Raw genomic sequence first — 11,047 nt, 5'->3', positions numbered from 1 at the left:
GCTAAAAATCGTCGCAGCTCTGGGGAGGATGAGTTCCTAAGAGTGCCCCAGTAGCCCCCCACATCGCTCATCCGGCAGCCCCCAGTGCACAACTCCCCTAGGGAGATGCTCTGATGTTTACAAGGGACTGGGACTGTTGCTTTCCCCCCTTCCCTGCGTGTCCCCTAGCTGTGGGGCTGCAGGAGAGCACCCCACCACCCCGGGGGCTCTGTCACCCCAGCACACACCCCTCCTGCACCCCGAAGTGCCAGCCTGCGGCCTCGCAGCCCCCGCCCAGGCGAGTGGGGATCCGCGGCAGAGGTGGGGCGTGCTCGGGGGCAGATGGGCAGCGTGGGACGGGTGCCACGCGTGCCCGGCCACCCGCGGCGGCTGCCCGACGGGGAGGGCGGGTGTCCTGCCGCCCCGTGGCGGCGGGGAGCCTGGCAGAGGACTCAGTGAAGGACCTTCTCCGGTTTCCTCGGGAGGCTGTCAGGCGGCGGGGGAGCCGAGCCCCCCGCGCCTCGCTGGCCGCGCCGGCTCCCTCCCTCTCTCCCCCGCACTCCTCCTCCTCCTCCTTCTCCTCCTCCTCCTGCTCCTCCCGCCCTGGTGCGAAGGGCTTTCGCTGCTTCTCTCTTCCCTCTCCTTCCTGTCTCCTCGGCGGACCGCGGTGCTGGGAAGCGCGGGCAGAGGCGCGGGGATGGAGCGGCCGCCGGCTCCCGGCCCGCCCGCCCGCTCCCGCCGCCCGCCGCCGCGTCCCCTCCCCGGCCGGCGGGAGGCGGCGGCTCTCCCATGCCGCCCGCCTCGCCCCTTGCTCTGAATTTCTGCCCGTCGGCCGATCTGGGGAGAGACGGGGAGGGGGTACGTCCCCTCGCACTTTCCTCCCCCTCCACTTCTTTTTTTCCACCCCTTTTTGCCTTCCCTCCATTACGCCCCCCCTCTTCCCCAGCCCGCTTCTCCTCCACCGGGACTGTTCGGCGGCCATGCGGCCGGTCCTGGGCGAGCGGCTCTAACTCGCCACCTCGCCCGGATGGCCCCCCGGAGCCGCGGGCGGATGGAGCCGAGCTACGTCGTGGGTATCTGCTGCCTGGTGCTGCTGGAGCCGGGCCGGGTGTGGAGCGGCGAGCCCAGCACCGGGGGGCCCGGGGAGAGCGGGAACAGCAGCCAGGCACCGCCGCCGGAGACCACGGCCCCCGCGCCCACCGGAGCGGCACCACCGGGGGGGGACCGCTGCCGTGGGTACTACGACGTGATGGGGCAGTGGGACCCGCCGTTCAACTGCAACGCCGGCATCTACCAGTACTGCTGCGGGACCTGCGGGTACCGCTTCTGCTGTCAGTTCAAGCCCAGGCGGCTGGACCAGAGTGGCTGCTCCAACTACGACACCCCCAACTGGGTCAACACGGGCCAGCCACCTGCCCGGGTGGACGAGACCCCCGAGGACCCCACTCGTGACAAGACCAACATGATCGTCTACATCATCTGTGGCGTGGTGGCCATCATGGTGCTGGTGGGCATCTTCACCAAGCTGGGCCTGGAGAAGGCACAGGGTCCTCAGACAGAGATGACCGTCTCCAGGTAAAGGGGTCCGATACCCCCACCCGCCCCACTCGGTTTCCCCATGGGTACCAGCTCATGTTCCCAGCCCACTGTGTAGGATGAGCCCTGGCTTCACCTTAGGACTGCCAAGACGGTGAGGTGATCCCCAAACCCCCTGTCCCGGCATGCTGAGACACCAGGGGGTGGGTTGACTGCAGCTCCCCAACCTGTCCTGGCAGAGGGGGCTGCCAGCCAGGACAGCCTCCACAAGTAGGGGTGGTCGTACACCCATCCCCTCCTAAAATGATCTGCTCCATCTCTTGTGGAGGCATGTCCCTGACTCAGGAGTGCCAACCCACCAGCCGGTGGGGTGGGTGACATGAGAACTACAGGATGCGGCTTTCCTCCCCAAAGCAAATCTGTGGTTTCCAATGTCCATGGAAGGTGAGACTGTGGTCTGACTATGTTTGGGATCACTCTGGACTGCAGTCCCCTTGGTCTCAGCCTCGCTGGCAGTGCAGGGGGAGAGGAGGTGGCAAAGACAGCTCCTCTGTGGCTGCTGCGCCAGCTTGTGTGTGTATGCATGGGTGTGCCCTGCTGTCTGCTTCTGTGCACCAGAGTGGGACATCACCCTTGTGGGGGGGAGTCCACACTCCTTGGAGCTCACTCTCCAGCAGAAAGTTGGGCAGTCTCTTCCTGGACCCCATATCCTGTGGCTCCAGCCCTTGGTTTTTCAGCCCACTCCTGGGGCTGAGCACAGGACTGGCAGGGGGAAGGTCAAGGTGTCAGGCACATTTTGGCATTGGGGACCCCCTGTGTCTCTCCCAACTCCTGTCCTGCTGCTGTGGCCGTCAGTACATCTTCCTCTCTTCCTACTTGATACACACTTCTCTCCCCGTTTTGGGGCTCTACTTTGCACCTTCCCAGTGAGGACAGAGTCTGGAGAGAAACCCATTTTCATGCCATTTTGTTAAGGGATTTTAGCTTTTAAAAAAAGAAAAAGCAGGGCTGGAGGAAATGATCACTGGGATCATTAGGGAGCCGCGCTGATTGCAACCCCCAGCATGGACACTCTCTCTCCTTCCCCTGGAGCACCCTTTTTCCCCTGCCTGTTTAGGACTTGGGCAGCCACCGAGTGCTGCACCCCACATCCGAACCCACTGCACTCTATCCCCAGATCCACCCTACTTCTTCTGCCCACCCAGGGGAGCAGAGGCTGGCCACTCTTGCTTGGAGGAGGGTCATATTGAGGAATGGAGGAGGGTCACAGGACCCTCCTGAGACATGCGAGGCAGTTTTGGGGGGATCCGTGCTGTGCCCCCTCCTTGGCAGGGAGCCTGGCTGTGTGCTGCTGCGTGCCCGCGCCTCCCCCCGCGTTGCCTGAGGAAGCGCTGGCACCTTGACAGGATCAATACGGCCTCCGCCAGCCTCCTGACTCCCCTTCCACTCGCCTGCCTCCGCGTCTTTTTTTGGTCGTTCCCCCCCCACCTCCCGGGAATGAGATACTGTGCTTAGGGAGGGGTCAGACCCTGGGACACCCAGACCCGGGTCCTCATCCCCTGCCGTGGGGTCTTGCCTTCTCCCATCACCAGACACACTGGTGGAACTGCTGCCACTCACTGTGGGCTGTTTTTCTGTGTGTAGCCTCAATTCTGTGCTGTCAGAGCACAGAATCTCCTTCTTGCTCATACAAGCCTGAATTTTCCCGATAGGTGCCTGTTCTCCCTGAAGCTGCAGATCTTTTGGGCACTAGCATATAGATTGGGAGAAGGCGAGTTTTCCTCATGCACCTTTGTGGGACAAAATCAGAAGGGCATATTCGTCACCAGGTGAATGCAGCCTCTCTCCTGTTGGGCTTGCCAGGTGTGGGGCTTGGGCCTCCCAAAAGTGGGTCATCCCCTGGACTGGGGTGTTCTGCCAGATCCTGGGTCCTACTCCCACACGGGAACCTCCCCTGGGGATGGCTCAGGAGAGGTCTTGCCATCTTCCATGAAGGCGAGTTTTTCTCATGCACCTTTGTGGGACAAAATCAGAAGGACACCTTCATCACCGGAGTCAGGAGAGGTCTTGCCATCTTCCATGACCTGTGTCCTTCTGTGTAAGCCATAAGCGCCTTTGGTTCCACAGGGTTGGTGACTGGCAAGCCCTGGCAGGGCAGGAGTGGTGCATCAGGTGCAGAGCCCCAGGAACCAGGCAAGGCACCAGGCTGACATGACCTCCCTGGTGCTGGGCTGATGGAGACAGTGCCAGAGGCTGGGTACATGGCATAGGCATCCAAAAAAGGGACACTGTCACCTCCATTCCATTGTGAGCCTGGGGATCTTGCACAATACGTTTTGCCTTGGTGCCTCTGAGAGAGCAGGGCTATTTCTACCTGCCTTGTCCCTGTACCCACACATGGCCCAAGGGGTGGGCAGTACCACCACGCCTCTCTCCCAGTGCCTCAGGTAGGAGCTTCTCATTTGCTCCTTGGGCACCGCATCATGGCCTTGGGCCAGCTCCCTGTTGCACGGTCGTCTTGGTTTCCATTCCTATCCCTCCCTCCCACCAGGGTTTTTTCCGCTCCTGGGGAGCACTGTGTGCTGCCCTGGGTGGCTCCCACCGCTTCTGGCTCCCACCACTGCTGGCTCCCACCCCAAGGTTTCTCTCTTGGGGGGAAAGGTCAACTACTTCTGCACCTCCAGATGTTGTTTGTCATGGTTCTGGTCCTGGTCCAAATCCAGGAAGAGTGACCAGGTGCAGGAAGTCCACTAGCTCCTCCCTCATGGAGACACCTGAGTCTGTATCCAGCTTGTCCTGAGACCCTCACGCCTTGGCCACCTCCAACATCTCCTCACAGATTTGGGTACTGGTCTACCCAGGGAAGTGGGTGCTCTAGTGACTGCAGCTACCTGATTTGTCCTCCCCTCCTCATCCGCCTTCCTCCTGCAGGGCCTTATGGCAGCTCCTGCACTCCCCTCTCCTTCCTGCTCAGCTCACGTTTGGCATCCATCCCCAGCACTCGCTTAGCCTGGCCAAACCCTGTGTTGAGTCAAGAACACCTGCCTGTGTTTTTCTTCAGTCCCCGGATCTCCGGGGACGTTGGGTCCTTGGGGGCTGCAAGGATTTGTTTGTGCCCATTGCACGAGAGCAGGCATGTGCCCCAGACCTCTCCCAAAAACCTCCTGGGAGGGGATTGCAAGATTATAGCTGGGGCGGACACCCCTACAGCAAGAGTTGGGCAAAGAGTAGGCCCCTGGGGAGTAGTGAGGATTCTGGAGAGGAGCAAAACAGCCATCAGGAGCAGGTGCCCTGACAGCTGCAATAGGTGAGTGTGCAGTGCTGGCTTTTCGCTCTTTAGGTCTCCCTGTGCTATTTGGGGTACCCCAAACTTGGCCCCACTGTACATCCAACTGCACTGGGTATTTCTCTGACAATGCTCAAGTCCATGGCCATGCCTGCAGTCAATCAGTCAATGCCAATGGTAGCATGTGGTGGCGAAGACCTACAAAAAGTGTTTGCAGGCGGCATGGTGTGCTGCCCTGGCTCTTTGGGGGATGAGAGGGGATCCAGCTCAGCAGAGAGGGAGACCTGGAGCCCTGTTCCTAGACTGAACTCTAGGGAGGCTCACTTCCACCACTCAATTCTTTGCCCAAGCTCCATTACTCCATGCTGCAACTCCAGTTTTGCAAAGACACCTTGCTACACCCTACGCCTTCCTGAGCATCCCTAAGAGTCCCAGCCCCACTGTGCAGGTGTCCCGCGGTGTCCATTCTGCTCAGTTGCATAGATGGGCACCTCTTGCCCTGAGCAGACACACCATAAGCCATGGGAAATGTCCCCACCTCAGGAGGTGAGGATTACGCTCTCACTGGGCATGGAGGTGGTGTGGCCGGCCGGGATGCCAGCCCGCCTGCAGCTGTGATGTGCTGTGTGTCTCCTGCAATGCTGCACCTCTGCTCCAAACCTCATCACCCTGCTCGTCCAGTGGCTGCCACCTTCTGCGTCCCTTCCAGGGGTTCACTCCAGCTCAGGGCAACATCGCTTCATCCATCACTCCATCATCTGCCCTCTCTTCTGCAGGCTGCGCTCGTCTCCTCACTTCACTCCCTGTCCCCTTGCAGGGACTTGCAGCCTCTCTCCTGTTGGGCTTGCCAGGTGTGGGGCTTGGGCCTCCCAAAAGTGGGTCATCCCCTGGACTGGGGTGTTCTGCCAGATCCTGGGTCCTGCTCCCACATGGGAACCTCCCCTGGGGATGGCTCAGGAGCACTGAGTGCTGCATGCATGGCTCCTGCCGTGGAGCTCTCTTGGCCTCCGTCTTCACTGCTCCTGGCTCTGCCTCTGTGCTTGGTCTCAGGGCTCGCACCAAGATGGTTTGGGGCATCTTTGTTGTACCCGTTGGCAGAACTAGGCTTGCCATGGAGGTGGCTGCATGCCCACTGAGTTGATGCTGTGCTCAGGCAAGCTGGGTGGCCGGCGACCCTCACACATGGCCTCACGTACTCCACATCTGTGGCTATGGTGGTGGATGGAGGCCTCAGTAGTGCTGTTCATTTCTGCTTTTTGCAGACAAGCAGTGTAGGTCTAAAGCCACATCTGCTCTCCGTTCCCTTCCTCCACCTGCACCCCAGAGCCATTTTGGTGCCACAGACCACCGGGTGACCTAGGGAGATGTGGCCTGAGCTTCCCCAAGCCCTCCAGCCACAGGACCAGACTGAGGCTCATAAAGCCCCCAAAACCCTGTTTGGTGAGACAGCAGCTCCTCAGGATGGTGTCACCTTCTGTGTCCACCTCCCCTGCACTGCACCACCTGGGGATGAGCCAGGGAGGGCGTGCAGCCCCAGAGAGACCTACTGGCACCCATAGCCTATGGCACCACTTCTGGTGCAAGGGCAGGGTGAATCTGGGTGTTGCTGGTGCTGAGGGCTCATGAACGTTTCTCACCATGGCAGAGTAGCTCATTAAGAGCTGCTCGTGCTGTTGTTAATCGTTATTATCTGCACGCCCTGGGTGGTCAGCACAGAGGGCAGGTTTATGAGAAAGAGCATTGACGGATTTATCTGGAGAGGAAGTCAGAGATAAAGGATTGCTCAAGCTTCATAAATAGACCCGAGGAAAAGAAAAAATAATTTAAAAAATAGGTCAAATCGCATTGAACTTCCCATTGAAACAATCCTGTTTGAGCGCTGGCCCTGGGGACAGGCAAGAGCAGGCAGCATCCAGTGGGGAGGGGGCCAGCGTGCAGTGCACCCCGGGGAAGGTGGGAGCTGACAGGGCAGCAGCTCCCTGTGTTGACAGCCTACACCCATGGCCTTGGGGGACCTGCCTCCCCCCTGCCCTGCCTGGGCATAACCCACTGCCCACCCATGCATGTGCCCAGAGTTTCTTTGGGCCTGGCCTGGACCCTAGTTGAGTCAGTCCACTGCAGGAGGGGACCTGGGGAGGTGCAGGATTTGAATAGCTGCAGGATGGAGGTGGCACAGCCTCCTCAGGCAGCCTGGTCAAGCACTTAACTACTCTTGCAGGAAAAAAGGTTGTTTCTTCTGTTTAAACAGCATTTCCTGTGTTTCTTTTGCCCCTGTCATCTCTTGTCAGCCTGGCACTGTCCTTGTTGCACCCTCCCTTCAGATACTCACCTACACTGATAAGATCCCCCAGAGTCTTCTCTTCTCTGGGCTGAACAGTCCCAGCTCTCTCAGCCTCTCCTTATATAAAAGATGCTCCAATCCCATCTTTGTGGCCCTTCCCTGGACTCTCTCCCTTATGTCCATGTCTAGCTTGTACTTAGGAGCCCAGAGCTGGAGCCAGCACTTCAGGTGTGGCCTCACCAGTGCCGGGCAGAGGGGAAGGATCACCCTCCTCAGACCTACTGGCAACACTTTGCCTAATGCAGCCCAGGACACCATGCAGCGCCTTTGTCCCAAGGGCACACTGCTGGCTCATAGTCAACTTGGTGTCCACCAGGATCCCCTAATCCTTTTCCACCAAGCTGCCTTCCAGCTGTCAGCTGCCAGGGTTTTTTCCTCCCTCATTTCAGTTTGTTCTGCTCCATGACTGTCCTCTTGGCCCATTTGGAGATGAAGTGATCCCAGAGGGGTTGCTACCCCAAGCTTCCCAAAAATGATGTGAAATTAACCCAAAGGGAAGTGACCTTCCCTTGTAGCTTTGCTCTTGCCATTGCCCTGTGATACTGACTGGAGCCAAACTGGGAGGGAAAATGAGGGGCCCCACAAGCATACACACCCCTGGGCACAACACGTTGATTTCCCCCTTGTTCTCACTGCCTTTCCTGGAAATTCCCTGTACCACATTCTCTAGGTTTTTGAGCACTCTGGTGCCATGAGCTGACACATCTACCAAGTCAGGATTATTCCCCGCTTCCTCTCCCATTTGCATTTATGCATGTTGAGTTTAATCTGCTGTTTTATCATCCAACCACTTGCTAACCGTCAGCTCCTGCCACAGCTCCCAGTGTGCGTCTATGAGCCAGCCAGAGCCTTCGAGGCACGAGGCACGCTGACAGTGAGCTGGGGATTAGGGAGCCAAAAAAAGCCCCAAGTGGACACCCCTGCACTCTTGCAGTCACCCAGGGATGGTCAAGGCAGGGGCAATGACATGTCTTCTCATTACAAAGTCCCACACCAGCAGGAGCATCCCAACCTGTCCTGGGACTTGCTGCCAAAGGCTGCAGTGGCAGGTGGGTATGCCCTGCTCCGGCACTGCTGCTGCGCTCCCTCTATCACTGCTGGTGTATTTTTCTCTGTCATCACTGGTGTGCCCCACTCTGGCACCACTGCTGTACCCCACTCTGGCATGGCCAGCATGCCTCGCTTTCACATTGCCGGCACACTGTGGTGGGACTGCAGCATCTCCGTCCATGAATGTTAAACGAAATAGGGCTCTATCTTATGTAATGGTGTTTAATGTTTAATGCTGTTACTTACAAGAAGGGTGTTATGCACAGACAGTGCCTGCGCCAGAGGCTGCCGCTAGTTCATCCCCTTCCCCGAAGGGGTGCAAGTGGCCTCTCTAATCCCTTCCTCAGGGTCTTCTATGTTTCAAAGGGACTTGAGTGGAGGTGTTGCTTCCTCTCCCCACGTATACCAGGCTCTCACTCCAGAGGAGCATCCCCAAAGTGTTGCTCCAGCTGCCATCAGATCAGGTTCCTCTGTCTCAGTGCATCAGACCCTTGAACCTCGCTCCAAGCCGTACATCTCCCTCACCACCCTCACCCACTGACAACCCTGGCTCTGGGAGGGCTCAGCCCCAGTCTGATCCCAATTAACTGTTCAGGTGGGGCTCACTAGCCCACCCGAAAAAGCTGGGTTAGGACCCTGGGTGCATCCTGGCTCCCGGCAGCCATTTCCTAGTCCCAGGCTGCCCAGCTCTGCCTCCAAAGAGCACGATTCAGGGCCGGGATGCATTAGGGGACCCAGGGGAACAGGGTATTGCTCTAACAGCCCTTTCATCCCTTTCCCAGGACACTGACAGATCTGCTGAAGCAGCCAGGCCAGAGCCCCTCTGAGAACATGGACAGCCTCATGGGGGGTGTGCAGGTCCCACTGGGCGAGGGGCTGGCCCGGGGGCCCCCCAGAAACAGCACAGGTAAGGTGCTAGTGTGGTGGGGGAAAATAAGTTCCCTTGGGTGGATAAAGGCAGCAGGAGGGTACAGCCTGTGGCTGAGCCCCTACCTGCCTCTGCCCCTCCAGACAAGCCGCCCTTGAACAATGCGGTGGCCATTGCTCCCTCACTGGGGCGGCCCCACAGCCACGGCAAGCGCCTGCCGCTGGCCAGCAGCCTGGCCCTGTCAGCCTCAGACTACACTTCCTACACCACCCTCAAGGTTGGAGGTGAGTGCTGCTGCCGTGTGGGGTGGGATGGTGGCAGGGGGACCCAGCAAGACGAGTGAGGAGGGGCATGGGGCTCACAGGGGAGCATGGACAGGACAAGCCTCCCAGTTTCCCAGGGCTCCTGGGGTGGCTGCTCATAGCAGAAACTCTGTGGCTCCTCCACTGTTCCACCAGCCTGCTGTGCTGCCCAGTCAGTCAGTGTCTAGGGTCTCCCATGGATCCAGTGCACTTCCCAGCCAGTCACCCAGGATCCCACATAGACCTGAAGCACTGCCCACCCCATCAGACCTCAGGATCCACATGGACACACCGCACTCCCCAGCCAGTTCATTGCTGAGATCCCCCCCCAGTCCCCAGCCAATCAGTACCCAGGATACCTCCCACAGCCCCATCCCAGCCTTCCCAACCAGTGCACCCTCCCTGGTCCCCCCAAACCAGCAGAAGTGGGTGTCCCTGCAGGGGTGACACCCCACCCCTGTCCCCACAGAGAGCGCCTCCGAGGACTTCTACAGGCGATTCGGGGGGCTGGAGACACCCCCCGCCAGCACACTGCCCTTCCCACCCACCGAGACACCAGTGCTGCCCAAGGGCTGCCCCCTGCCCAAGGCCAAGGGCCCCAAGCTGCCAGGGAGCCTGGTCTTCCCAGGGGGCTGGGAGGGGGCCCCCCATCGCGGCCCCCACCGGCCGGGCCTGGCCACCCTGCGCCCCGAGGGGCCACCTGAGGCCTTCGGCCCCTCCACCCCACTGTACAGCCAGCACCCCCGGCACCTCGCCACCAACAGCAAGACTGAGGTCACCGTTTGACGACCAGCACTGCCAGGGGCTGGGGCTGCCCCCTCACCTGGGTGTTGCTGCCCTCGGGGGCAGCCCACTAGAGCAAAGCATCGTAGGACCTGCGTAAACTGCGACGCTGGCCAGAGGGGGAGACGCGCCATCCTTCCTCCCCTCCAGGGATGGCGACTGCTGGCTGCACTTCACCATCGAGGAGGCATTGGGGTCTCATCCAGGCAACAAGTTTCAGCCATTCTCAGCCTGCTCCATGAAGAGGCTGAGCTGGGAGCACACTGACAGAGCAGTACCCTGCTCAAGGGACAGGGGCCAATGCTGGACAGACTGGGAACACGTCCTGCTTGGGCCAGGCACCCCGAACCTAGCTGCAGTGAGCAGGTGGGGGGAAGAGCAATGGACTCAAAGCACCAGCTCGGTGCTGCCAGTAAAGCCCAGCAGCCCCTTTCCCTCCCCAGCCTCCCCTTTCCCACTGCCCCAGCCTCCCCTTTCCCACTGCCCCAGCCTCCACCTTGTCAATAAATAATGCATTAAACCATATGGCCTTGGTATGGTTTGGCTGGGGAATTCCACACTGCTCCCAAAACCCCACCACCTTCCCCAGGGGCAGCAGAGTGCAAAGCCCACTCCCACAGGGCCTGGGGAACCCCCCCAGTGGGGGACATGGTGGGAACACAGCTTCCAGGCCCAACCACAAAACCCTTTGAGCTGCTACACAAAAACGAGATCTCCTCTGTCTGAAGTTTAATGGTTCTGACAGAGTTTTACCAGGGGGAGCAGAGAAACAAAGAGAGGGAATGAAAAGACGTTATTCTAAACCAAGGTCAGCTAACAGCTTTCATCCCATAGAGATGCTCCTAAAATTGCAGGTTTCTGGCATAGCTTTACCTTGCTTGGCTTCGCTCAAGCCATCAGCC

At 59.5% G+C, this 11,047-nt stretch overlaps 1 protein-coding gene across 2 annotated transcripts; it reads left to right on the top strand.

Annotated features, from left to right (window-relative positions):
- Nucleotides 1–597: 597 nt before the first annotated feature.
- On the top strand, nucleotides 598–10,614 carry SHISA8 (shisa family member 8). 2 transcript variants are annotated; one of them, XM_039391411.1, is made up of 4 exons: nucleotides 598–1,554; nucleotides 8,975–9,099; nucleotides 9,204–9,344; nucleotides 10,296–10,614. In XM_039391411.1, the coding sequence occupies exons 1-4, from the start codon at nucleotides 1,007–1,009 to the stop codon at nucleotides 10,385–10,387; spliced, it is 906 nt and encodes a 301-aa protein (XP_039247345.1). In that variant the 5' UTR covers nucleotides 598–1,006; the 3' UTR covers nucleotides 10,388–10,614. The 2 variants fall into 2 exon arrangements, with proteins under 2 accessions (XP_039247345.1, XP_027578382.2); XM_027722581.2 differs by having other exon boundaries at nucleotides 605–1,554; nucleotides 9,832–10,377.
- Nucleotides 10,615–11,047: the final 433 nt, after the last annotated feature.

The sequence above is a fragment of the Pipra filicauda genome, unplaced genomic scaffold (genome assembly GCF_003945595.2).
Source record: "Pipra filicauda isolate LSUMZ 115617 unplaced genomic scaffold, ASM394559v2 scaffold95_size2449627_pilon, whole genome shotgun sequence".
In the NCBI taxonomy this organism is placed as follows: domain Eukaryota; kingdom Metazoa; phylum Chordata; class Aves; order Passeriformes; family Pipridae; genus Pipra; species Pipra filicauda.
Note: the sequence above shows the minus strand (reverse complement) of the source record. Positions and strands in the feature narration are given on the sequence as shown.

Bases quoted from the DNA above. Each gene is read 5' to 3' on its own strand.
- SHISA8 (XM_027722581.2), top strand. From the start codon at position 1,007: ATGGCCCCCCGGAGCCGCGGGCGGATGGAGCCGAGCTACGTCGTGGGT. The intron at 1,555-8,974 runs GTAAAGGGGTCC...TCCCTTTCCCAG, and splicing joins ACAGAGATGACCGTCTCCAG to GACACTGACAGATCTGCTGA. The intron at 9,345-9,831 runs GTGAGTGCTGCT...CTGTCCCCACAG, and splicing joins CACCACCCTCAAGGTTGGAG to AGAGCGCCTCCGAGGACTTC.